General features: G+C 38.2%; 1 protein-coding gene across 6 annotated transcripts in view; it reads right to left on the reverse strand.

The window, feature by feature from the left end:
* Positions 1 to 27,770, reverse strand: part of map3k5 (mitogen-activated protein kinase kinase kinase 5) — a 153,609-nt gene that overhangs the window by 20,424 nt on the left and 105,415 nt on the right. For all 6 annotated transcript variants that reach the window (XR_001170872.3, XR_001170871.3, XM_012963762.3 and 3 more), the window contains 12 exons: positions 25,851 to 25,946; positions 25,682 to 25,763; positions 21,319 to 21,452; positions 21,011 to 21,138; positions 19,900 to 20,036; positions 17,136 to 17,241; positions 16,173 to 16,330; positions 8,169 to 8,346; positions 6,826 to 6,846; positions 4,171 to 4,348; positions 3,133 to 3,301; positions 2,658 to 2,840 (listed from right to left, as the gene is read on the reverse strand). Coding sequence is in view for 4 of the 6 variants with exons in the window: in XM_012963762.3 (XP_012819216.1) it covers positions 2,658 to 2,840; positions 3,133 to 3,301; positions 4,171 to 4,348; positions 6,826 to 6,846; positions 8,169 to 8,346; positions 16,173 to 16,330; positions 17,136 to 17,241; positions 19,900 to 20,036; positions 21,011 to 21,138; positions 21,319 to 21,452; positions 25,682 to 25,763; positions 25,851 to 25,946 (1,570 nt within the window). In the remaining 2 variants the exon portion in view is untranslated. The remainder of the gene's footprint in view (positions 1 to 2,657; positions 2,841 to 3,132; positions 3,302 to 4,170; positions 4,349 to 6,825; positions 6,847 to 8,168; positions 8,347 to 16,172; positions 16,331 to 17,135; positions 17,242 to 19,899; positions 20,037 to 21,010; positions 21,139 to 21,318; positions 21,453 to 25,681; positions 25,764 to 25,850; positions 25,947 to 27,770) is intronic.

The raw sequence follows: 27,770 nt of genomic DNA on the forward strand, positions 1-27,770 counted from the left end.
CCACCACCCCCTAATCAATAAATGAAATATAAAGAAGTACATATAATATAGTATAACACCAACCGAATGATTAAAGTAGGGCAAAGTAGAGGGGGGATTGAATTACTTTGTCAGGAAAGAAGTGTAATAATGGCATTGTGGACATATTGTTTAGGAAAGTGCGACATTTATAACCCTTATATAAACTCAATATGAAGTAACTGATGATGTGTAATGTGAAAAGTGCTATAAAATCACTAATTTAAGATTAATTCATCAAATATAAGATTTAAGATATTGAGATCAAAAAGGAAAATTCTTATATATATCTTATATTTTCATTCTTTCTATTCTTTAGGGATAGCACACAGAGGTAGATATCAGGAAACCCAGGGCTGTGGTCTATTGAGTACCTTCCCTATCTGTTAAAGAAGAGCTGAATTTCCTATAAAACACACAAACCACTGGGTACCTGGAAAAAGTAAAGATGAATGAAGTGCTTAAATGCCACTGAAAAGCTTAAAATTTTAGGGCCCATTTACTATTTGTATTTTGCTCTTTTTTACTAATAGTGATTTTTTTATGCTACAAATTGTATATTTTACTAAGTACTTGAATTCCTAGTTTATGAAAAATACGAATACAAAACTTCCCCATTTATAGGAGGAAGAAAGGCAAAAGCTAAGTAAGCTGTATCAGAAAGGTCTATGTAAATACATATGGCACTCACAGAAATTCTGCACTGACTTCTCTGTGAAAAGATTTCTTGTGTCTGTAATTCAAGTACTAGAGACACGCAGCTCTCTACTCTCTCCCTCTCCTGCTCCCCCCAAACTCAAGAATGCTAAGATCTCACTTTCCCCCTTAGGAATGTGGATCTGAGCCAATCAGCAGGAAGCTGACTCATAGTCTTACAAACTGAGCATGTACACTTGGTCTTGGTGCAGGAGTGAGGCATTATGGGAACTTTCTTTACACAGCTCAGAGTTTTTTCTTCCTGTTTGGCTTCTGATCATCTGAACAGGTGAAATATGGGGAGACTTAAGGGCACTATTGAGACAACTGAAGGTATGCCCGCAGCTTGAGATTAACTCTTTATTAGCCTTTCCTTCTCCTTTAAGAGCTGTCGAGGTCATGTAGAATTCAATGTGAGCTGGTCTAGGCAAATTGCAACAATCTTTGTCACACTGGTGGTTTTAGAGGTTTTGTTTTTTTTTGCACAAACATTCTTATGAAAACAAGGATTTTTAAGATTTCCACATTTGGATTTTTTTCTCTTTTTATTTTCTTTCGTGCTTTTTATATCAAATTTTTTAATAACTGGGTAGACATTTTTCAAAAAGTGCCGCTGAGATTTTCATTTCAGGAGAGAAAGGTTCTCAATTAGGGAGAACTGGCTAGGGCGGCTTTTTTAGTACAGCCCTGCTTGTTTGCTTTTGGCCAAAAAATACTTGTTTATTGTAAAATAAACAGTTATTGAAAAGTACAAAAATTGTAACAAGGTAAAAAACCTAACGACTACCAGAATCAAAATTGGTTCACAATTTCACATTTATTTTACCTCAGCACTGGGACCACTGGATATATACACCTATGTAATATCTTATCATTAGAACAATTAAAAAAAGAAGGTTGCCAAATGTATGTTTTGCTATTTGCTTTATCAAAGGACTACCATTAATTCAATGAATGCAGGTGTAATTGTAAGAGTGCCAGGTGTTTTTTTTTTTTTAACAGATCAAAATGTGAAATCTGCTCCTACCTATGTTTATAACAATTAGTTGGTCTGAAGCACTAGAATGTGAGTGCAGTATACCAACAAAATTACCCTATATTTTTGCCTTTTAGTATTCTCTTTTTTGTCAATTTTTCTGTTTTCATTTTTTATTTAGTTATTTTTTCCCTTATTGTTCTTTTTTTTAGGTTCCTCTCCATTTTTATCTCTTGCCATCAAGACCTTTTCTGGGATATCTAAAAAGGGAACACTAGACCTGTTTCTCATTATAACATAGCACTTTAGTTCACACAACAAGTTACTCATGCCATTACCACTCTTACACATTATATTGTACAAGATATTACTATGGACAGCAAAGGCAGGCAAAATGTTAAGTTGATGACTGGGGCCACTGTATCTTTAGAGTATATTTATGATATTGTTTTGCCACCAGTAATTAATGTATGCTACCTTGGTAAGTAAAAGGCCTGCAAGTTGGGTACACGCACCAGAAGTGGTCTGATATTAAGCAGAGAGCCCTGACATACCTGTGCATGTTGCCCATGGGCACCTTGCATATGCAATCGGCTGGGGAAAGGGTTAATTTTATAGTACATAAATAAAAAATATAAAATAGCTTTCCTTTTCATACAGGCTGCCTTCCAGCAGGACGTCACTGCTGGGTTACTCGCAAAGGGGCAGTTATTAGATTGGTACCCAGCAAAAGATGTCAGCAGGATGGGTTAGAAGTCTCTTGGGTAAAAATGCGGATCAGCTGGTCCAGGTAGACCAGCCTTTGCAGATCTTTATTACAAGTTAATTAATATAAAAAGCAAAATAATCAATAAAAATTTAAGAATTTTTTTCTTAACAGGGCTTTGGAGGTTTCCAAATAACGCTTTTTCTCATAAATAGATCCCATACCTCTCTATTCACTCTGTGATTTTTCACATGAACTTACCGCATCTTGAAAGCCAAACAGCACCATCTGGACTTGACTGATAGCATGACTATCAAAGTCTAACTCAAGTTTGAGTTTTGATAGTGTTGTTGAAATGATTTTCCTGTCAGTAGATCTTACAAACTCTTTTAGGCTGTCAACAATAGCAGTGATGTGGTCCCATTTCAATTTTATTTCTGATCCCTAAAGAAATTGGAAACAAGACCAAAATGGTAGTGATAACATATACAATACTAAAATGTCAATGCTTCCCCTTTTACAGGCAACAGTCTGTATGCATAGATGCTAGATGCGATCAAAGATTGTAAGTGCCTTTTTCCACTTAGGGCATTTTATTACATAATCCCCTTAGTGTGACAAAAAGCTGCAGACTTTAACACTAGATGGAAGGTTTACAAAGGCCCCCCATGGGTTGATGTGTAAATCTTTTACCTTAGAAAGAAATCCTGGGGCTGATTTATCAAAGCCATTTTACCTGGACTAAAGCATCCATTAAGTTTCTAGCCACCTTGTCCTGATCCTCTGTAAGAATATGATAAAGTGTAGCCCTCCTTTCACTATCTTTCTTCAGCATGAAAAATCCAGAGTCTCGTTCTTCAGGAGAAGGAGGAGCACTACTGTCTTCAAAATTCTCGTCTGGAATTCTACATTAGATCAAGAAAAGCATATTTTTATTAACAAATAATATGCTCAATATCTGTACTGTGTGACCCTGCAATTGCTAAACTACAACTTCTACATTTTCAAGTTTTCATACAGTGTGGTTCAGAAATAAATAGAAAGTCATTGGTCATTCCTACAATATACTAAATAAATCCCCTATGACAGAAAGATTCATACAGAAATTAATTTTATGGATTGTTCCTTCCTTGTTCTTATACAACTGTGCCAGTTGCAACTTTAGGTAGAGCATGTATTACATGGAACTTTTTGGGCCCACGCTGTACTGGTTGCACATACAGAACTTGATGTCACAATAACTTGGATGCTAGTGGATCTTGAGGTAAATGTTCTTAAATTCTTTTTGTTTGCTGGATGTTACACAATCTTTTCAGTACTACTGTTCAATCACTTCACAGCCAAAAAACTATTGACCTGTGGGGCAACAATTTTATTGTTACTATTTATAACTAAATTTCTATTCAGGCCTCTCCTACTCATATTCCCCTCTCCCATTTAAACCACTTCCCGGTTGCTAAGTTAAATTGAAGCCTAGCAACCAGATAGCTCCTGAAACTGGATAGCTGCTGAACAAAAAGTGAAATAATTGAAAAATTACAAATAGAAAATTAAGACCAACTGCAATTTGTCACATAATTTTACTCTCTACATCATACAAAAAAATGAACTCAAAGGTGAACAATCTCTTAAAACTGTCCTAGCCCTCCTGGGTACTGCCTGAAGACCTAACCCTCCTGGGTACTGCCTGAAGTCAAGGTGAGCAAACCTACACTACTATTATGGGTTGCCACTCAGCCAGTAAATTACAATAAAAAAAAATACTGATTCTCACCCTAGAAATAAACTTCTGTTAAGCTTGACATCCTTTTCTATACATGATCTGGCTCTTGTTTTAAAAGTAAATGGGTCCGATCTTAAGTCTGAATCTGGAGAAACGGAACTGTATTCACTGCTGCTGCTTGTATCTTCCACCATCACTGACACCGGCAAAGATATGCTACGGAGATATTCTATGTAAAAAAGAAGCAGAATAGAAACATATAAAATATCTTTATACATTAAAAGTCCTACAAACATTGTGAACCTGGAATTATACTTTTCTGCCTCAACTGTCTTGCTGGTTCTTCACACAAACACATCACCTTCAAACCACGTACAGTACTAAGATGTCATCAAGCAGGTAAAATACTTGAGTATGCATTATTCTGACAGGTATGAACCAGAAAAACACCAGACCAGCCCCTCTGTCTTTCACCTGACAATTCTCTTGGCTACATCACGGTATGAAACTGACCAGCAGATGGTGATGTTGTAACACAATTCAATCACATTAACAGTACACATTCCTCTTAATATCTTCCAATCTTGAAAAAAATAATAAATGTAAGTTGCAAACGTTCTTAGAAGTGCATCAATTGTACCTTTATTTATTTTAAAGGTTTACTTATCTTTTAATTCTGCTATTATAGGGAATCTAGTGTAGCTACAACTTTGGGATTAGGGTGGGGTCATGAGGAAGGTTTGAGGGGGGGGGGGAGCATAGTATAGCAGCTAAGAAGATCCCGCTGTTACAGAGAAACTGTCTAACAATAATTAGAAATTGTTACAAATGGATGACAAACATATTGCTTTATTGACAGTATATATCTGTATTATGTTGGCACAAAACCGATAAAAAATGTTTCTAGGTATTTTGTAGCTGAGAATTAATTTTGAAGAAAGCGCGTAAGTGACAAATATAATAACTAATAGGGAGGAGCAAAGAGAAGTACTATTGTTCACAATACATGATTCATCCACAATCCTGGAGAATCTGACATACTTCTGAGGTTGCGATTTTTTCAATATGGGTTTACGTAAATCTGACCTAGGGGAACTGCTAGTACAATAGCTCTTAGTTCCCACCTGTGTTAATAAATATACCCTCCTGTCCTTGTAATCCCGTTTGTCTCTGTTTAATTTCTTAACTTTTCGTAAAAATACCAAATCCTCAGCATTTTTTATTTTTAACTTTAAGTTAACATTAAGGTCCTGATTATCTGGTAGTTGTTTTTGAGTCTGAATTAAGTCATTCTTTTTATATTCAATTAAAAGACTCGTCAAGCGAAAAGAACAATTAGTGAATACTGCATTCCGCAACATTTACATTGACTGTAAACTCTACAGTCAATAAAATTCAAGATATTTATTGCATTTATTAATATTAACTCAGAATATGTCAGCCACTCATGAGTTCTTGGAACTAAATATCTGCAGTCTTTGTAATACAAAGTGTAGCCACTGGTAAGTAGGGTCATGTTTAAATAAATTATGCTAAATCTTACCTGCACAGTTCCTTGTTCACCAGCACCATGAGTGTATCTCATATATTAATAAAAAACAGTATTTTCACAAGAGTGACTTTAGAATATTGCTTAGGCATGTAAGTTACTAAAGCAATTTTCAGTACTCAATACATAGAATATTAGTAAGTGATTGCACAAGTAAATTTCAAGCTTTTTTTCCTGCAATAATTAGTGAGGCAAACAAAGATCTTAAGGTTAGTGCCACATGGTCAAACAAAGATCTTAAGGCTAGTGCCACATAGGGCTTATTCTCAGTCTGCGGAAAAATGCAGCAGGCCAAGAAACAGCCCCGTGTGGCATTAGCCTAATTGCCACTGAGCAAATCATTTTAAGGACAGAGGCATTTCTGATCTTTTTCAGCCAAAATTAATAGTACATTAATGTAAATTACTTTAAAATTCATTACTTTCTAAATAGACAAACGTAAATCTTAATTATGACTAAGCCAGGATAATGATACGTAAAGTTGTGTCCTTTCAACAATGATGGCCAAGACACAAATTGCTTAAAATTTTCTGTAATGCTTTATATGGGGTATTTGCCTGTAAATAAGGGTGCACACTTCTGTCAGGCAATTGTTGTTTGGAACCACAGCAGTCAACATTTCCAGTTGACAACTGCCTGAAAAGCTACAGTACCAGTGCTTGCAGCAATTCCCCAAACAGATAAGTACAGTATACAGCAATATTTTTCATTTGTTCAATGTATAAAGTAAAGAAGACTCCCTTCAAGTCCCATCCCTATATTTAATTGAAATGTGCTTAGTGCCCCCCCCCCACCCCGAGTGATTAGGAACTTTATCACTATAGTGGTCATTTAACAACCCCTGGGGCTCAAGCACTTGCGGCCTGATGACTCTCTATGCTTAAGCTTTATCACTATAGTGGTCATTTAACAACCCCTGGGTCTCAAGCACTTGCGGCCTGATGACTCTCTATGCTCTTGTATGATCTGTTTGTGCTTTATAAATACATATAAACAGCTATAAATTTGAAGCATGCTAGATTTTTCAGTTCAGAAGATCTGGAGACCCGAGGTTAAAAATCTGCTCTTTTGTATATTTTCTGTTCATGTTGTTTTTATGTTCCTTATATACCCATAGGTCTTTATAATAATCACATATAATCATAAATTCAGCTTACCATTTGAGCCAGAGGAAAGAGCTGTAAGAAATAGGAAAGGGGTTAGTTCACAAATCCATGAATACAATATTTTTTTGTGTTGTTTATTGCCCTACTAAGTCTTGCTTCTTTATCTAAATAGAAAAGAAGTACCTGTTCCACAGTACTTGGCTATAGTTAAAATGCAAATCATAGAAACCCAGTAAAGCCAGATCCTATTTTTACATTTATAAAAAAAAAAAAAGAAAAAAAAGCAGAAGCAAAGGTTGCTTCAGTTAGTAAGCCAGGGCAACTTTGTTTTTATTAATCCTGCATAAAATAATTAAATGCAAATAATGAAACTTATTGCAAGTTTTGTTCATGCAGTAACCCCATGTCTGCGCAATTATCTGCAGTTCTTTCATATGCGCATGAATAATTTTAATTTGTTTCTTTTTTGTAAAATTATAAAAATGATAACACTATTAAGTCAAATATTAAAAGTCAAATATGAACAATTAGAATATAAAATCCAGGGCATAGTAATACACAAAAGGTACTGCACAAAATATATTTACTTAAGCTGAGCTTTTGTAAGGTTTGTGATTGCTCACTCCTTCAAACAGTGTGGTCATGGCAATACCTTGGCTCTAGCCCTAGAAGAAGACCCAAGTAAACATACAATTCTAGCTACACCAATAGTAGAGGAATTACCTTAAGCACAGATGGCTACTTTTAATCACACCTGACCCTAATCCTTCCAATTCCAACTCTACCCAATGAGCCATCGGAATTTATTGACCTCTCTGACATTAACTAAAGGGTGTGTCATTGAGGCTCAAATATAAATACTGACTGTCGGAGGAGAAAGTGGGGCATAATAAGGTCACGGGTGGGGTAAGTGGAAGGAAGAGTTTGGCCCAAACTTGCCCATGACCCACAAACAATGTGTGGATGCCAGTCCAAAGCCATCTGACCATCTGTCTCATAGGTTTCAAGACCCCTGCACATCACCAACCCACACCCTGCAGAACGAATTTTACATTGCTAATCTAGGGGATCCCCATCTGCGTATTCTGTAAAAACTTTTTATATTATGCAATCTCTAATAACTGAACAGAAAAGGGTTTGCTTATGTCCTTAGTTCCAGCCGTAATGTTGATACAAAGTAATATTGCTGAATCATAGCTTTATGCCTTTTTCTTGAACATTTTGGGGCCATCAAATATTAGTTTTGATGGCAAAAAGCATACATGGACGTGAATCATTTTTTTCTGATTAAATGGAATATGAAAACAGAATTTATTCTTTTATAGTTAATAAAAAAGAATAGTAGCTGTGGCTTCATAATGAATCCAAAGAAACAGAAAAAATATTTTCCTTACTTGTAAGCTTAAGCTGGGACTTGCGTTTCCTAGAGGACACCTTCAAGAATTCATCCGTTATAAGTTCAGTAGCAGTAGCGCGTTTCACAGGATCTGGTTCAAAGCACCGCAACAAAAATGCCTTAGCTTCAGACGACATAGATTCTGGGATATCTGGATGAATTTTAAACATGCCCACCTAGAAGAAATGGAAGAACATAAATAAGACAAATTTAATTTATTGATGTCTTTAGATATTACAGTTACCAGTGCTATTTTTGTGGGTTGTTTGGTATATGGTGTGGAAGAAAAAAAGTGAGCTATGCTGATAAAGTAGTTGCTCAGATGCAATATTGTGTGGTAGTGTCCAGAATGGCTGGAAAAATCATTAGAGCTTTGTAAGAGGAGTGAGGTGGTCAGATTCTAACTCTTATCTCTGTGGAATCTGTAAAAACATCATTTTAGCTTGGTCTCCATAGCTCCCTGCTGCAGCTCTATCCGTTGGTAGCTCAGCACACATTCCAGAGGAAGTGGGGAGTAAGTTCTTACGAATTCTTTTGGGAGGGGGGAGCAGGAAAAGGAAGAGAGCTGCTGCGAATCCTCCGGCCCCAGGAATGAAGGATTTTTCTGAGAGAGGAAGTCTAATACCGAAAGAACATGTTTATAAAAAAGGAGACAAGAAATCTTGTGTTTCTTTTGATAGAGGGCTCAGTGCAGCATTTCTGTGAGTGCTTATGGCTGTATTTACATAGACTGTTCTGATAAAGCTTAGTGTAACCCCTATTTGGCTGTAAAATAGTCAAAACCCAGACTAGTGTGGTGTAGAGCATGGGGTACATGCGACTGAGGACAACAAGAGAGGATGCACACCGGTTTATCCCACCTCCTTTTAGAGTCTGGGCAGGGTAAATGCACCTGGCCAGCTTGGCACCCCTTTGGAAGCAGTCAGGATAGATACCTCAGTCCTCAGGTTGATAACCTCTAGCTTTTAGAGTCCTACAGCAGACAGTGGATCAGGGTTTAGATACTGCCTGTCTCCTATGTCTTAACCATGGCCCTATGCTGAGGCAACATTGCCTGTATGGAAGGGTTCTTCCATAAAGGGTTCTTTCAGCTACTTTTCTTGGTGAAGCTTCCTTCCAATGAATGTATTTTTTTTAGTTGTAATATTGGTGTGTAGACAGCCATCTCAGTGCACTGTGCCTGAGTCTGAGGTTTTAGAAAGAGCCAGCATTACTCATCAGAACTGCTTTCAGGAAACCTATTGTTTCTACTACTACCATGTAACTGGAGGAGTCCTAAGCAGGACTTGGATTTCTTACTATTGACTGCTATACTGATATCTGCTGGGAGCTGCTATCTTGCTACCTTCCCATTGTTCTGCTGATTGGCTGTTGTGGGGAAAAGGAGGGGGGTGATATCACTCCAACCTGCAGCTCAGCAGTAAAGTGTTACTGAAGTTTATCAAAGCACAGGTCACATGGCTGTAGCACCCTGGAAAATGAAAAATATGACAAGTCCCATGTGAAATTTTAAAATTAAATATAAAAAAAATCTGTTTTTGAAAAACGGATTTCAATGCTGGATTCTGCTGGAGAAGCATTACTGATTCATTTTGAAAAATGTTATCCCATGACAGTATTCTTTTAAGGACTGGGGCAGTACTTTATTTGCTTTAGTAGCCACTCTCAAATATGGAGGCCCCCAAACATACTACCTTTTTGTGTATAACTACCAGTTATATTATTTCTGCAAAAGTACACATCTTCTATTTAGCAAATTTACACCTCAGTTGTCAGTTTGCTGCCCAGTTCTCCAATTTACTTAAATCTCTTGTGTAATAATAAAAGTAACTGTAACAAATCTGTGCAAGTTCTATAGTCAAAGTGCCACTAACCAAGGTGGTATTTTAAATATCTTTAATGTGTGGAAACAAAGTTACAGAAAATACATATACTGTAAATTACAGAATGTTAAGCCAGTGAAATATATCATGCACAGCCTATCAAAAATAAAACATTCTTGAGTATATACAGCCTTAATGGATACACTTCCCCAGCCCTTATCCATAAGGTATTCTATATGTTACTATGTTACATTGCAGATTTAAGGAACAATAGAATATATAAATAGATCTTACAATTAATGTGTATGGCCAAGATAGAAGTAAATAAACTACCATAGCTCATTAATACCTAGTGTATAACCAATTTAGAAACCCAGATAACTAACACTTTGCAAAGTGACAACATTCTGTATGAAACTTACAGTATTGCATAATTTAGTATCAGCAAAAAAAAAAAATACTTACAATGCCAACCTTAGTCCTTTTTAGTCCATTTTTCTAAAGAAACTTGTTTTAGGAGATCACCCTAGTGAAATTTTGAATCCATGTATGTGAAGGTATGTATTAAGTGAGGTGTTGGGAAGAAGCTCAAAGGAAAAGCATAACTAATGGTTTGCTAAGTACTTGCAGGTAAGGTTAGAAATGTAGGATGGATAAACTCTGTGTGGACTATTTAAGTGCCAGGGTCATTAGTTTGGATTTTATCCTGTAAGAAAGTGGCAGATGAGAAGAGGTTGCTAAGGTGTAAGAGCCTAGTACCATCATTTATTGTGGATTGGAGAGTCTTTGGACACGATGGCCAATTAAGAGAGTTAAGGTGGCAATACATTGGCCAATTTTGGCACTTTTTACTCTCCTGCTTCCTGCTTCCCCCCAATGCCACCGCCCACTGCAGTCTGGAGGACAGAGGCAAGCGATCGGGTGCTTCAGGACAGGTAAGGTGGGTTTGTTTTGTTTTTTTTTTGCACTTACACACTTACATACATTTATACACACTTACATACCTTTACACACACTTACAGCACACAATTTAGCAGTTTTTTTTTCCATTTTTCACACTTATATTCACTTACACATGTACACACATGTATACACAAACACTTTGTGGTTTTTTTTTCGGTTTTTTTTTTTTCATTTTACCACTTTGTTTTTAGTTTCTTTTACCTAAAAACTGTTTAGACTATTGGATCAGATATTCTGACCACTAATTACACTGTCATGTGACTTATTTTGTTGTTTCACTGATTTGCACAATTTTTGTGGTTTTATCGCATTTTATCCCCGTATAAGTGTTCCTAATCTGTTTTTAGCATAGCTTTGCCATGTGTAACTTTGGTGTACAAAAATAACTTTACCTATTTTGAATTCATCAGAATGTGTACTTTCCAAAAATATATGGTTTTCTGGGGGTCTCTGTATAGTTATGGGGTGTTACAGCACATAATACACTGACAGGGGGCTCTCTGCAAAAGCTTGGCAGGCAAGAAATCCATATGCGCTATTTTCATTTTGGGGTCAGTACATACCGCAGACTTTGGTATATCTATGCATTATGGGCATCAAACTGTTCAGTAGACCTTAGGTGTTCCTATTTGGGGTGATTTGCTTTTATCTGATCTTTATCAAGAAATTGTGAGAGATAAATGCGGCAAATTGCAACATTTTTATATGCGATTTTCTAAATGTCATAAAAATCTGCAAACTTAGGAAAGCTTTACAGCTTGGTACTTTGGAGCAAAAAGAAATGTTTACCCATTATAGATTTGGGGGGATGTGTACTTTCCAAAAATATATGGATTTCTGGGGTGAGTGTACTTTTTTTGTAGCATTATCCCACATAAAGGATGTAAATGTGTTGATTTTGCAGGAGCTGAAATGATAGATCATATGGGGGTATGTGTGTGTTTTATCTTGGTACCTAACACTATGTGGGAGATAAGATTCTGCAAAGTGGAAGCTTTGAGGGGATTTTTGGAAATGTCATCAAAATTGCTAAATTTAGAAAAGCTGTGTGGCTTGGTACTTTGGAGTAGAAAGACATGGGTACCCATTTTAGATTCGGGGGAATGTGTACTTTCCAAAAATATATGACTTTCTGGGGTGAGCGTATTTTTTATCCCACATATAATGATGTAAATGTGTTGATTTTGCTGGAGCTGAAATAACAGAAATGATAGATCATATGGGGGTATGTTCACATTGGGGCCCCTACATGCCAAATACTTAAGTAAACTTATACATATTGGGCATCAAATTGTTCAGTGGACCCCTGGCGTTCATATTTAGGGTGTTTTATATTGTTACTTTATGACCTATAGGAGATAAGATACTATAGACTGGAAGCTTTGAAGCGATTTTTTAAAAATTTCACAAATTTTGATAAAAACCAATAACTTTAGGAAAGCATTGCGACTTGATAGTTTGGAGTAGACAGACAGTTGTGCCTATTCTCTATTCCCCAGAATCTGTTCTTTCCAAAAATGTACAATTTTCTGGGATAAACCTTCTGTTAGTGGAATTTTTGTCCTTGAAATCTTAAGTATGCAGCTTTCTGAAGCAGTGCTTTGGAAATTTGGTAGTGTACTGCTGGGAGTTTTTGACCTATACAAGTGAGAAATCTCCATAAAACTATATATATTTGGTATTGGCACATTCAGGAGACATGGGACTTTCCAAATCAGTTGTATATTCGTGCATAAAATAATTTTTGTTTCTAGTATGTGTATGAGTACAAACTTACTAGAGATTGCTCTTTTCAAAACATTGGTAAGGCCACATCAAAGAGAAAATGAGCTGAAGGCATAAGGGAAATTATGCAGAAGGGAGTATTTACACAGAAGAGGCACTTAAGGGAAGCATATAATCATTATGCATAAATGTATAAGAGGACCAAATAAATTCTTTGAAACTGTCCCTCAAATGTTCCAGCAGAAATGTACTTAGTAAATGGAGTTTTATCTCCACCCATAAATAGTTTTTGCACTGCCATAGACAGTACTGAAAATTGCCTCTGATAAAACACACGTAGAAACAGTCATCAATAAATGATCAGCATAGCCTATTTCTGTAGCCACTATGAATAGCTGCTACTAGTAGCTTTGTGTGTTCTCACTCTTAAACTTCCCTGACAACTCACAGGGGCGATTCTGTACCCTGTGCTGCCCTGAGATGGAGTCTTGACACGAGGAGAGCTGATTTCTGATAAACTACCGCGTTTCCCCGAAAATAGGGCATCCCCCGAAAGGCACCCCCCCCCCTTTTCACCCCCCTCGGAAAATAAGGCACCCCCCGAAAATAAGACACCCACCTAGGGCAAGGAAGCCATCTAGCGCTGCGACTTCCTGTTTCTGCTGTGCATTGCATGCGTGCTCTCTCTGGCGCCGTCGCACAGCACATGAGCGGTGACGTCACGATTGGGGAGAGAAGACAGTAGTAGATGAGCAGACAAGAATGAGAATGTGACACAGGAGGATTGGGGGCCACAGAAAGAGGATCAGAGGACACAGAAAGAACAGAGGCAATAGAAAAGGCACATGAGGATTAAAGGGGGCAATGGAAAAGGCACATGAGGATTAAAAGGGGGCAATGAAAAAAGGCACATGAGGATTAAAGGGGGCAATGAAAAAAGGCACATGAGGATTAAAGGGGGCGATCAAAGGGGGCAATCAAAGGGCACAGGAGGATCAAGGGGGCAATGAAAAAAGGCACATGAGGATTAAAGGGGGGCAATGAAAAGGCACATGAGGATTAAAGGGGGCAATCAAAGGGCACATGAGGATCAAAGGGGGCAATCAAAGGGCACAGGATCAAGGGGGCAATGAAAAAAGGCACATGAGGATTAAAGGGGGCAATGAAAAAAGGCACATGAGGATCAAAGGGGGCAATGAAAAAAGGCACATAAGGATCAAAGGGACAATGAAAAATGGCACAAGGATCAAAGGGGGCAATGAAAAAAGGCACATGAGGATTAAAGGGGGCGATGAAAAAAGGCACATGAGGATTAAAGGGGGCAATGAAAAAAGGCACATGAGGATTAAAGGGGCAATGAAAAAAGGCACATGAGGATCAAAGGTGGCTATCAAAGGACACAGGAGGATCAGAAGGGGTTACTAAAATGGTAATCCCCCCCCGATTCTCTTGTGCCATTTTGATTCCCCCCTCTGATCCCCTCTGTGTCATTTTAAGTGATCGCCCTCCCCCACCCAGATACCACAGTGCCATTTTTTTTACCCTTAGGCATGAGCACAAAAAGAAAAAGCTACTCTGTGGAGTACAAGAGGAGAATCGTGGAAGATTCTTGGGGCCAAAATCTTCACACTTTCTGCAAAAAAAAAAAGATGTTGAATATGCGATTGGTCCGCAAGTGGCGAGCAGAGTATGGTAAACTGATTGAACAAGTGGAAAAGGGAAATGCTAAACAACGCAAGTATGGATCAGGTCGGCAACCAATATTTTCCGAGCTGGAAGATCTGATCTGTGAATGGGTTGTTGACAGGAGAGCAAAGGCTTTGGTTGTGAATAGGGCTCAGATTCAAGAATTTGCCCTTGCAATGGCACCACACTTTGACATAGCCCACGAAGACTTCAAAGCATCACAACACTGGCTGGATAATTTCCTTCAGCGAAGTGAACTGTCTTTAAGAAGATCCACAACATTGTTTAGGCTGGAAGATGCTCAAGTTATTAAGCGAGCACTTGCATTCAAGTCCTTTATTGATGATATTAAATTGTCTAAATACAATCTTTCCAACATGATTGCTATGGATGAAACTGCAGTGTTTAAGCGCCAATCATCTCAAACAACAATTGAACAGCGGGGTGCCTCCTCAGTGTACATTCCCTCCACTGCTTACGAAAGTGCATGTGTTACCTGTATTTTGGCAATTCGTCTGGATGGCACTAAAATCCCACCACTAATCATTTCCAAGGGCAAGAAGGAAAAGATTGAACGTGTTTTGGGAATTTTTGTTCTTGAAACTGAAAAAGCCTGGGCCACACAAGCAGTTATAAGAAAGTGGGTCGATTTAATGCTGCCACTTGTTATGCGAGGGGGCCAAAGAGGTCTGCTAGTCTCGGATGCAGCCAGCACTCACCGTGCTAAAGATATGAAGTCATTTCTTCATGAAAGAAAAATAGATCAAGTAATGATTCCTGCAGGAATGACGGCCTATCTCCAGACTCTTGATATTGCAATAAACAAGCCATTCAAGGACAATTTGCGCATGGAAATTAATGACTACATTGAAAATAGAATGGAGAGAAATCAGCGTGGAAACTTTGTGAAGCCTAAACTGCAAGAGATTGTGACTTGGGTGAAGAATTCATGGGAGAAAATCACTGACAGATGCATTGAACATGCATTACGAGCTGGCTACCTTGATAAGAAGTACTCATTTAAGGACAGTGCTATTGCTAAACGTGAGAGATTTGGTCCACTGATTCTGAAAGAAATGGAGTCACAAGTAACTGACCTGGAACTTCAGGGTGTGGATTGTTATGATGAGGTTCCAGAAGATGATGACTTGATTGTCACTGAATAAATGTGTAAATATACCATACCGTAGATTGTTGTACATGGAAACAATGGCAGCGTAGTAACAAGAAATTGGCTCCACAGTTTGTCTGGTTATGCTGGTTTGTGATGACAACTACTGTTATTACTGTACCATATACAGGTAATAAATTTCCTTTTTTTTTCAACAATAAATGTGTACTGTATTCTTCTTCATGGAAAAATAAGACACCCCCTGAAAATAAGACCTAGTGCATATTTTGGAGCTTAAAAAAATATACGACAGTGTCTTATTTTCGGGGAAACAGGGTATTTTTATAGCTGGACAAACTGAGAAAGCTATATTAAAGGATTGTCTAAAACTGCATTTACAAATAACTATAAAATCATTGAAATGTTAATTTAAAAAAAAAAAACAAAAAAAACATTAAAACAATAAAAACAAAATAAACATTCATGGTAATCCAAAATGTGCATTCTAGTTTACAGCATACAAATGTCTATAAATAAAGTGATATTAAAAATGTTTCCCTTTGCAAATACTACAAATTATTAAGTACTGAAATTCAAAGTTTTTAAAACAAGGAGTAAAAAGTCAATAAGTCATAAGAGCATTTTCTATAACAACTAACTTTACTTGTTGCCCAAAAAAAAAAAGTACCCTTACTTTAAACATGGCAGCTTGTGGTTCTCCAAGCTCATAAAATGGTGGTTTTCCTGTTGCCATTTCTATAACTGTGCATCCCAGAGACCAAATGTCTGCTGGCTTTCCATATCCTCTTGGTCCTTTGTCTATAATTTCTGGTGCCATATATTGTAGAGTGCCTAAAAAACAGCTGTTAGTTCAGTGCAATCCATTAAAAAGTAATGTTTGTTTATGCAGGTGTACAGCTAGCTAGCTTTACAGGGGCAGTTTAATTCCATATTCAATATGACTTTAATGACTAGGGTAAACTAAATAGTTGAATCTAATCCACCTCAATAAAAAAGCATGTATGAAGGGCACACCAATGCAAGTTAAAGGTTAAATAAAGAAGTAGTTCAGAAATGTTGCAAAATTATGTGTTAGGTTCTTGTACCAGCCCAAGGCAACCATAGCTCATTAGCAATGAAGATATGTGCCCCAGCTCTGCATCTTCTTTTCTGGTAATATACTGCACATGCTCTGTGCTGCTTTCAGTAATCTGAGCATAGGAGCTGCTTTCAGGGGTTGCATCATAATTAAATAATCATCTCTGTTGCATCAGTTTATATGAAAGGCATTCTTCATCTTTTTCTTGATAATTTGCTACAACACCCTAAGCTTAGCTTCTCACCAGATGCTCAAAGCACACCGTGTATGTGAATGTCACCGACTTTTCTGACAATATCCAAGATGAGGAGCTCCTGTGACAATTCTAAAGGCCTGGATCATTACTACTATAGGTATGATGAACCTTTAGGCTGGTTTGATACATTTAGTATATAAAATATGGCATTTCTAGCTATACTCATTTTTAGGGTATAGTTCTCCTTTAATACTGACTGCAGAAATGAGAAAAATATTGTTATCTGTGCAAAGTATCTTGTATAAAAAAATCAAACATGCTTCACAATGTCCGTTAAAGTCGCTTGCTTTAGAATGTCTTACCAGTGAAGGTTTCTGTATTTGGGTTGATTCCAGCAAGTCTCTTTGAAGTGCCAAAATCAGAGATTTTCAGAACACCACTGTATGTGTTTATAAGAACATTATCACCCTATTGGAGATGGAAAGTATATATATTTTTTTTATTCAAAGCATTGATCAGTGACAACATATTATTTTGATCGTTTAGTCATGTAATGCCATAAAGGAATGCCAAAACGAATTCTGTGCCTACAGATTACATATAATGTTAAAAAGTACTAGGCTGAAAAAAAAACCCATCAAGTTTTACTTTCTGCTCAATTAAATACAACCTAACTAGTTGATCCAGGGAAGCAGACTCCAAAAAGGCAATCAAGTCCTTAGATTTGCACTGTAATAAGGGTAATTTCACTAGCCTTGCGTTTTTTCTTGCCAAAAATTTTAGCATTTATTGAATCTAAAATCTAAACAATTTACCAGCTGTCAATAAAACAAGCTTATTTTGGCACCTTATGATCAGGCATCAATGAGTTTCTTCAGTCCCCCTTATATATCTAAATGGGACATTTTGTGTAAAAAAACAATATTGTGCCAATGAACTGTAGTCATCTAAACATAGATGGAATGTGCTTTATATAGTAATGTTTTGGGCTGATGAGAAAACTAGTGATTTGGGCTTATTTAAAATTTCTCCAAAAACACCACTAGTCCCACCTATCTGTGCCACTTCCTGCTGCCTCCATTCCCAGGCTGTGCATAGGAGCCAGCAGCCACATGGCTGTGATTGGCTATCCCTTCTTACTGTGATTCTTGTAGGAACTGTTAGAACATGCTCACCCCTATTTTAAAACACAGACAGGGTCCTGAGAGAATCTATAGGGTGCTCCAATACATATTACTGTTAACTTGAATTACTTGATACAAACAAATTTGGAATTTATTAATACACCATCCTCCTGCTCCTCCATACATCTTCCACCTTAGCACCATTAATAGTAGCCGGCATATTTTAAAATTCCATTCTTGAATTTATCAATATGCAATCTCAACTGCCAATTTTTCCAAAAATAGTTAAAGTCTAGACAAGTGCTTCTGGTACATATCCATATTACTAGTCTTGAGAAGGAATTCAGTACAGAACACCACTTAGAACCCTTGTCCAATTAGAGAATGTAACAATGACATATCTTCTCTGAACTTAATAGTTATCCAGTGCCTGATCCATCTGAATAACACTTCTAAGGTCAACAGACTTGAGTTTAGAAAGCAAACATTTTTGTGGTATTGTACTTAGAGGTTTTTAAAAATCCAAGATGACCACATCATGTGCAACATTCACTGACCGGCACATCATTAAAGCAAGTAAGAAAAGGTTGTTTGACATGATAATTAAGGCCCACTTTAAGACACAAAACACGTATGGCTGTTTCTTTGTATTTGACCATTTTAAAAATACAATGTATGCCCTTTTTTCTATAAAGAGTTCCAGTGTGTCTGTTTTTTTTTTAAATTCTGCTGGATATGTGCTCCCCAAACTGTAAGGTCTGGGGTATGTGCTAATAAACCTAACCATATCTAGTATAAACAAATCTAAAGCAACTGGACTTGTTAGGTAATCATTGAATTGATTACCTAACGAGTCCAGTTGCATTAGATTTATTTATACTAGATATACCATGACATGGATGAATGAAAATCTTCATAGACAAACCTAACCATGTTTTTGATAAGTTTACAGTTTAAAATGGAATTTATTGTTAAATAATAAGCTATATACAATACACAAGAGGCACAAGTTTAACAATAAATTACAAGTAAACCACAGAGTGGGGCACAAAGTATAGGGCATATGGTAAATAGGATGAAAATGGACACGTCAAAAGATTGACATGAAGCATTTGATGTAAAAGAGGCATAGTGTACACAACAAACACATGGTGAAAGGCAAAATTGCATGTGGTGAATATGGTTTCACATGGGTCATATAATATGAGGCTGTAAAAGATACTGGGACGGAAGGTGTACAGGTGCATAAGTTGCACATGTGACTGTGGGAAAGGTTCAAACAGGAAGGGCAAAAAAGTTTGAAAGTCAAAGGTGCACTAGGCAGCATATTGGATGTACAAAGGGCAAGAAAGCACACAGACATGATGGAAGGCAAAATTAGATATCTTGCACAGGCAGCAAAACTTTGAGGTAAAGGGTAGATACAACAGGTGTACATAGGTCACAGGATTTGGGGTTGAAATTTCTATAATAAAGCACAGAGTAGATGAGAGAAATGGTGTACATAGAATACAAAGTATAGGGGGCAAAGATGTACAGGGGGGAAGAGGGTGCACATGGCACACAGAATTCAAAATGTACACAAGGGTAGAAACAAAATATGCACATGAAAAATGGATACACAAAAGATTCATGCAGGATACACATGGTGCACAGGATACAGGAAGATGGTGTACAGAAATAATGGGAGCAAAAAGTGTACAGGGTGTGTGGCAAAGGTAATGCACGAGGCAGAGTATACATGGTTGAAAATTAAAACATGTTAAGGGGCAAAAGGGGTATAGAGTAGGAAGCAAAGAGCTGGTATTGAGGCACAGGGTATGCATGAAGGATTCACGTGGGGTAGTGTGTGGGTGTAAATGGGCACACAAAGGACAGCTATAGTACATGCCCAGGCCCAAGTCATTCTTAACAATAGAAAGCAATCTGTCACAACCGTCACAACTACCTACAGTTTTTCTCTTCACACAAGATATGATATTGCATACATAACTGCACATACCTTGATATCTCTATGAACTATCTGGTTATCATGGAGATATTTCAAACCTTCAAGGATCTGTTTGGTATAAAATCCGATTGTCTGCTCATTGTCTTTCAAGGGTCCCCATTTTGACCTTAGAAGTGCGGAGAGGCTTCCTGTAATTAACCAAATTAAGCTTTATAAGAAAGGTTTATGTAAATACAGCTATAAGCACTCATAGAAAAACTGCACGGAGTCCTCAATCAAAAGAAATACAGGATGTCTTGTCTTTTTTTTGTGTACACATGTTCTTCTGTGTCAGACTTTCTCTTTTAGAAAAATCCTTCATTCCTGGGGCCGGAATCTGTGCAGTTCACTCCTCTCTCCCTTCTCCTGCTCCCCCTTCCAACAAGAATTCATAAGAACTACTCCCCCCCCCCCCCCCCAATCAGAATGTGTGATCTGAGTTACCAAGGCTAGAGCTTAAGTTAAAGAAATTAAAAAAAAGATTCCTTATTCAAACAATCGTGGTGGGACATATTCACGTCAATGTACATCCACACCTAGACATGAAAAAATAAAAAATTGCTTTGGTTATTATTTCTTATTGTGTTTGGAGAGAATGGCATGTATTCAGTGTAACCAAGGTCATTCCTACAAAGGCATTTTGTGGCATTGTCTTGGTATTTTCAGGGAAATGTTGATATGGACCTTTAGTTAATAGAAACTACAAGCATGAGCTACAGATGTACAGAATTTACTACACAGGTAATAGCCATTAAGATTAAGGGGCATATTTATTATAGTATGTAAGCTAACATCACCCGTGATGTTGCCCATAGCAACCAATAATCAATTCGATTTTAACAGTCACCTGCAAGTTAGAAATTTATGGCAGAGGTGAAGTATGTGGATTTAAACCAATGCAAATGTTATAACAATTATAAACTAGTAAAAGGGGTACAAAACTTGGACCTTCTAGAAATGAAAAGGACAAATACAGCTTGATGTGTAATTACTTATTTTTTATACATTGACATCTGTGGAGAAAGACAAAAAAGGAACTGAACCAACAACATATCTTGATAGCCAAGAAAGAGTTAACAGTATTAATGGGTAAGTTTTTAAGAAAGGGTGTAAAAAAACATACCTCCAGGTACTTGTTCCATAAATATTTTAATGAAACCACCTTTACTGAATGATCCCAAATACTGAACAATGTTTTTATGCTTTAGACGTTTATGCAAAGCAATCTCTTCATGAAGTGGTTGAGAGCATCTAAAGAGAATAATTAGAACTTTTTGAATAACTGTCCATGAAAGATGGGCATATAAAGGAATATTTAAAAGTAGTCAAATATAGTAGCCTTTTTGAAATATACACAATACATACACACACATATACAATATATATATTTAAACAGTCAGCTGGCTCACATATACAAAATCCTGTACTTACCGACCATCTCTCTCTGGAACTTCTTTAATTGCAATTCTGACCTGGTTACTCAAGTCTCTTCCTGCATATACCACTCCATGTTTCCCTTTACCGAGAACCACTCTGTCCCCATTTTCATCATACTCATAGTCGAACTGAAAAAAAAGTCATTGTTAAAGCAGACATATTGTATGAAAAACAAGTATGTGCCAGTGCATTACACTATTCTAAATGTTGAAGGAATGTGGTTTAAAAAGTTGTGTTTCGGACTTAAATTCCCCCAAAACCCTACTAGTCACACCCATCTGTGCCACTTCTTGCTGCCTCCTTTGCCAGGCTTTGCAGGGGAGTTGGCAGCACTCAGCACAATGCACTGTACGATAGGAACCAATGAGCAGCTAGGTCGACCTGAAAGGGAACTGAAATCTGTCTTTGCTTGTGACTGCAAGGCTTCGATCTCCCTCATGTTTCGGTATACAGAGTGATTTATGTGTTTCATATTTATCTCTTGTACATATTTTTGGCTAAAACCCGGCGATTTTATGCTTGTAAGGCAAGCAGATTAATACTGTTTAATATATATAAAAAAAACTTTAAAACATAATGCACTCACATTCAGTTCCTTGGGGTTTATCACATATATCAAAAAGTTTGCAGGGTTACTGTTTCAACAGAGGGTCCTGCCAGAATGTGTATTCCCCTTGTGGCTCTCCTTGCTAGTACATGTGACGTCACCCCCGCCTGGCACTTTTCACTGGACGAATCAGCTTCCTTAGAGGCTTGAACTCTCACCTGTGAGCTTCCGTAAGACCCCTGCGGTCGTTGGTTGCCATGGTAACTTTTGGAGTTGGAACACGTTTTCTATTGGTTTTTCCTATATATATGTGTATATATATATATATATCCTATATATATATCCTATATAAATATCTTATTTGTTACATTACATTTAAAACGTGTCTTTTTGTCCGTATATTTACAGGTTTCACATAAAGCACAGGGAAAAAACCTTTCCATTGTTCTTTTTGTGGGAATGTAATTGTGAACTAACAACTGTCCCAAGTTATTTGCTGTTAGCTCCAATAAAAATAAACACACACTGTTAGTATACAACCTGAGTTTTGCCACAGTCCGCAAATTAGGTGGTAGGTTGTTTGAGCGAGGATGGTTGCTGTCCCATCTTGAGTCTGCGCTCAGCATCTGTAGTTCACTGCCAGACAATCTTGAAAGTCTTGCCGTAGCAGTGACAGATTGATGAATACCTCTTCTATCTTTGAGGTGAGAGCCATGTTGGTATCTGCAAGTTTGCAATGGCCTGCAGCAGGAATTGGGTGACTAGGACAGCCAGATCGAGCTCTTGCTCCACTCCTGCACTATGTTTAGGACCTAGGCTGTTCCGGGGCCTGTCCTGCACCATCATCTTGGTTTTGATCTTGCAGAACGGCCCACATTTTGGTGTAGCCTTTAATCCTTTTTTGACTGATTTTACCCATTGCTAGAGGGGGCAGTCCAAACTAACTGAGGGAAGCTGCACTGTTAGAACCACTTCTGGTTAAGTGTAACCTGACTGGGATTACTGAGTAAGAGTATAGCCTGAAGTACATGTAAAAGACAAAAGTTGAACGTGAAGCTGTCAAGAACTTGAATACAATTTCTGAAAAAGCAACTGCCTGTTTTGTGAGGACTATATTATTTATTATTAACATTTATTTATAAAGCGCCAACATGTTCCGCAGCGCTGTACAATAAGTGGGTTTCATACATTGGACATACAGAGTAACATATAAAGCAATCAATAACCGATACAAGAGGTGAAGAGAGCCCTGCCCAAAAGAGCTTACAATCTACAAGGAGAAAGGGTTGAGACACAAGGTGTGGGAATGGGCATGACAGAGTTTTGAGAGGTGTGGCACAGGGTATTGCTTTTAGCGGCACACTGAGGTTATTTTAAACAAGGTTAGGGTAAGCTTCTCTAAATAAATGCGTTTTTAGAGATCTCTTGAAGGCAGAGAGATTGGGAGAAAGTCTGATAGATTGTGGGAGCAAATTCCAGAGAAGGGGGGCAGCCCTTGCAAAGTTTTGAATGCGAGCATGTGAGGAGGGAATGAGAGAGAAGTTGAGGAGCAGGTCAGTAGAGGAGCGTAACAAGCAGATTGGATGGTACCTAGAGATGAGTTCAGAGATGTAGGGTGGGGCAGAGTTATGAACTGCTTTGAATGTAAGAGTCATTAGTTTGACTTTTATCCTGGATGGTAGGGGAAGCCAGTGCAGGGATTGGCAGAGTGGCATGGCAGAGGAGGAGCGATTGGAGAGGTGTATGAGCCTGGCAGCAGTATTCATTATGGACTGGAGAGGGGACAGTCTTTGGAGGGGAAGGCCAATTAACAGGGAGTTACAGTAGTCCAGGCGAGATATTATAATAGAGTGTAACAGAATTTTGGCAGCATCTTGGGTGATAAATGATCGTATTTTGGAAATATTTCTTAGGTGAAAGTTGACATGATTTGATAAGTAATTGGATATGAGGAGTGAAGGACAGGGCAGAATCAAGGATAACCCCAAGGCTCCGGGCCTGGGAAGATGGGGTGATGGTAGAATTGTTAACCGTTATACAATCGGGAACAATGTGGGCGTTGGATGGGGGAAAGAGAACCAATTCAGTTTTAGAGAGGTTTAATTTAAGGTTACGTTGGGCCATCCAAGTGGAGATAGTGGACAGGCAGGAAGAGACACGAGTTAGAAGCTCTGGGTTGAGATCAGGAGAGGAAAGATAGATCTGAGTATCATCAGCATAGAGGTGGTACTGAAAGCCAAAAGAATTGATTAATTTGCCAAGTGAGGAGGTATAGAAATAAAATAGTAAGGGGCCCAGGACAGAGCCTTGAAGAACCCCGACAGAAAGAGGCAAGGGAGAAGACAATTCCCCATTGTAAGAGACACTGAAGGATCGATCTGAGAGATAACATGAAAACCAGGATAAGGCAGTGTCACGAAGACCAAGAGAGCAGAGAGTCTGGAGGAGAAGAGGGTGATCCACAGTGTCAAAAGCAGCAGAGAGATCGAGACGTATTAGTAGCGAGTAGTGTTTTTTGGCTTTAGCCGATAGGAGGTCATTTGTTAGTCGGGTTAGAGCAGTTTCGGTGGAGTGTTGTTGTCTAAAACCAGATTGTAGGGGATCCAGTAGGTTATTGTCAGAGAGGAATAGCATCAGTCGGTTGTAAACTAGGCACTTGAGCAGTTTGGAGATGAATGGGAGCAGAGAGATAGGTCGGAGGTTAGTAGGATTGGAGGGATCAAGGGAGGGTTTTTTCAGAATAGGGGTTACAAGTGCATATTTCAGTTGGGAGGGAAAGATTCCAGTAGAGAGTGAGAAATTGAATAGATGAGTTAAGGATTTGATGAGACAGGGGTTGGCATTGCGTAAAAGTTTGGTAGGAATGGGATCAAACGGGCAGGTAGTAAGGTGAGAGGAAGCCAAAATTTTTGAGACTTCCTCTTCAGTCACTGGGGAGAAGGAGCCAAGAAGAGACTGGGTATCATATAGGGAGGGAGGAGTTGTGCAATGTCACTTCGGATGGTGTCAATTTTATTTTTAAAGTGCTCTTCGATAGCTTGAACAGTGGCTGAAGCACATGGAGTGGGTGACGGAGGGGACAGCAGAGAGTTGTGCAGGTTTTTTAGAGAGGGAGTTAATGAGTGCAGTGAAGTAGGTTTGTTTAGCTTGGCAGAGGGTGGTATTATAGGAGAGCATGGCAGATTTGTAGCTGCAGAAATCTGATTCTGATCTTGATTTGCGCCAGCGGCGCTCAAGTGTACGTGACTGTTTTTGGAGGGATTTGGTATGAGCAGTGTGCCAGGGTTGGAGTGGTTTGGGCCTCATGCGTTTTGTTTTGGCAGGAGCAAGCTCATTGAGGGTAGTGGTGAGTGTGCTGTAGTAGACAGAGGTAGCCTGATTAGGACAAGAGACATTTAGAATGTTAGAGTGAAGAGAGTCAAAGGAAGAAGAGAGATGTAACATGTTTAGGGATTGCAGGTCTCGGTATGTGCATGTTTGGAGGACAGCAGGGGGTGTAGAGGGAGTTAGTGCGAGTTGAAATGTGAGCAGATTGTGATCAGAGAGGGGGAAAGGGGAGTTAGTGAAGTTTGAGATAGAACAACATTTTGTAAATATATTGGAGTGAGAGGGGGAGTCAGAGCACAGTGATAACCCAAAGGAGGATGTTAGTGAAAGGAGTTTGGAGACCGCAGGGGCATTAGGATTGTTAACAGAAAGCTTGCAGTGTAAGGATTGCAAGTTTATTCTCAAGTGTATACATTTATGCTTAAACATTGTACAAGCACATTAGACAACACAAGTGTAAAAGGAAAAAATTAAAATCCTAACCTCCATTAAATCTCCATCACACTCCCCTTCTTCTGTGTTCTTTCCATTCTCTTCTTTGATACGGTTTACTTTATCAAAGAATCTAAACCAGGGCAACAAGCACAAATTAATGACATCAAAATTGCTCAAGACATGTAGAAGTTTTTACAAGTTACTATTTACTGCTTACTTTTTGCAGTGGAGCTCTGTGCAGAAATATATTTGAAAATCGTCAGAGTTGTTCAGAACATACAGAAAACAGCACCTTTCTTCAAACTTTGAAATGCTATAGAAAAAAACAAACAAGCACAAAATAATGCTTAATACATTTTTTTTTTTTTTTTACAAAAATGTGAGGTTATAGCATCTCAGGAAATTCAATACAGATATGGGACCTGTTATACAGAATACAAAAATAATTTATTTTTTTCTAAGTTTTAGAACTGTGCGTAGTAGCTTCATGCTAAGAAATATGGCCAGTTCTAAGCAACTTTTCAATTGTAATTTTTTTTTTTTTTTTAATTATTTGTATTCATCTTCTAATTTTTAGCTTAAATGGGTGGTCATTGACCCCACCATCCAAAAAAACTATTTCTCTTTGAGGCTACAGTTTTATTGTTGTTTTACATAACATATTTTTCTATTCAGGTCCTCTCCTATAAATATACCAGTCTCTCATTCAATCCACTCCCTGGTTGCTAAGGACCCTAGCAACCAGATAGCTGTTAAAACTCCAACCTGGAGAGCTGCTGAACAAAAATTGAAGTAATTAAAAAACTATAGGGTTGATTCACTAAGGTGCGTTAAAACGAGCGCTATTTATAGCATGCGTTAAAAATTTTATGCCGTCTTATTTTTGGCGTCTTAACGCACAATTCACTAAAAGTATAGTTGCGTTAATTTAGACGCGATGCTATTTGCAATATTTAAGTCGCGAAGACTATTTTCGTGCGATATTTGACGCAACACACGCTAATTAACATGCGCGCGATACTTTTCGCTCGCACGATAATTAACACGTGTGAGCTAATTGACGCAAGCACGCTAATTGACGCACGTGGTAGCACATAACTAGCGCCATTTTATGCATTTGTGCTGGGAGAGCACAGAAGGTGGTGGTGCAAAATTTTAAGAGCAAGAAAAAGCGATGGAGAGCAGTGTGGGAGCCAGCTGAGGGAAAAAGGTGGCCAAAAAGAGGGAACACCTTGCACTGACAGGGATTATCGGCCAGAGGAAGCCAGTGGAGAGGAGAGTGAGGAGCTTCCACACCCCTCATCAGCAAAAAGGAAGAGACAGCAGGAGAGCAGGCTCCGAAACTTAAAGTTTTCGGAGTTTGAAATGAGGCGTTGGTGGAGAGGCTCGTTCCGGTATTTCTCGGCAGTGAAAGCCAAGGCCTGGAGGGACATAGCAGACCACGTTAACAGCATTGGGGTCTGTCTGCGCAGTGTCCAACACTGCAAGAAGCGCTACCAGGACATAAAGAGGATCCTGAAGAAAAAGCTGGCAGAGGACTCCAGATACAGGTAAATATCTTACATTCATCTTTCTATTTAAAACGTGCTCATCTGCTTTTCTACTCAATCAGCTTTTCCTTTTGGCTTACTGACTTTCCTTCCTTTTTGGCTTCTTTCCTACTTACTTGGTGAGGGCAGTGAGGTTATGGAATGCCCTTCCTAGTGATGTGGTAATGGCAGATTCTGTTAATGCCTTTAAGAGGGGCCTGGATGAGTTCTTGATCAATCAGAATATCCAAGGCTATTGTGATACTAATATCTACAGTTAGTACTAGTGGTTGTATTTATAGTTTATGTATGTGAGTGTATAGATTGGTAGGTGTGGGTTAGGTGTGCTGGGTTTACTTGGATGGGTTGAACTTGATGGACACTGGTCTTTTTTCAACCCTATGTAACTATGTAACTTTATTTGTATGTAATGTATGTATGGCATGCCTATTATTATGTGTGCAACTTATGTCCTCAAAGCTGTGGAGTACAACAACAAATTAGGGCAGTAAATAGGGGGGTCATTTAATAAATATTTCCCAAAATAATTAATGCCCTGTACTCTCCTTTATCAAGGAGGATTATTGTTTAAGCATTGTTTAATACAG

The sequence above is a fragment of the Xenopus tropicalis genome, chromosome 5 (assembly GCF_000004195.4).
Source record: "Xenopus tropicalis strain Nigerian chromosome 5, UCB_Xtro_10.0, whole genome shotgun sequence".
Taxonomy (NCBI): Eukaryota; Metazoa; Chordata; class Amphibia; order Anura; family Pipidae; genus Xenopus; species Xenopus tropicalis.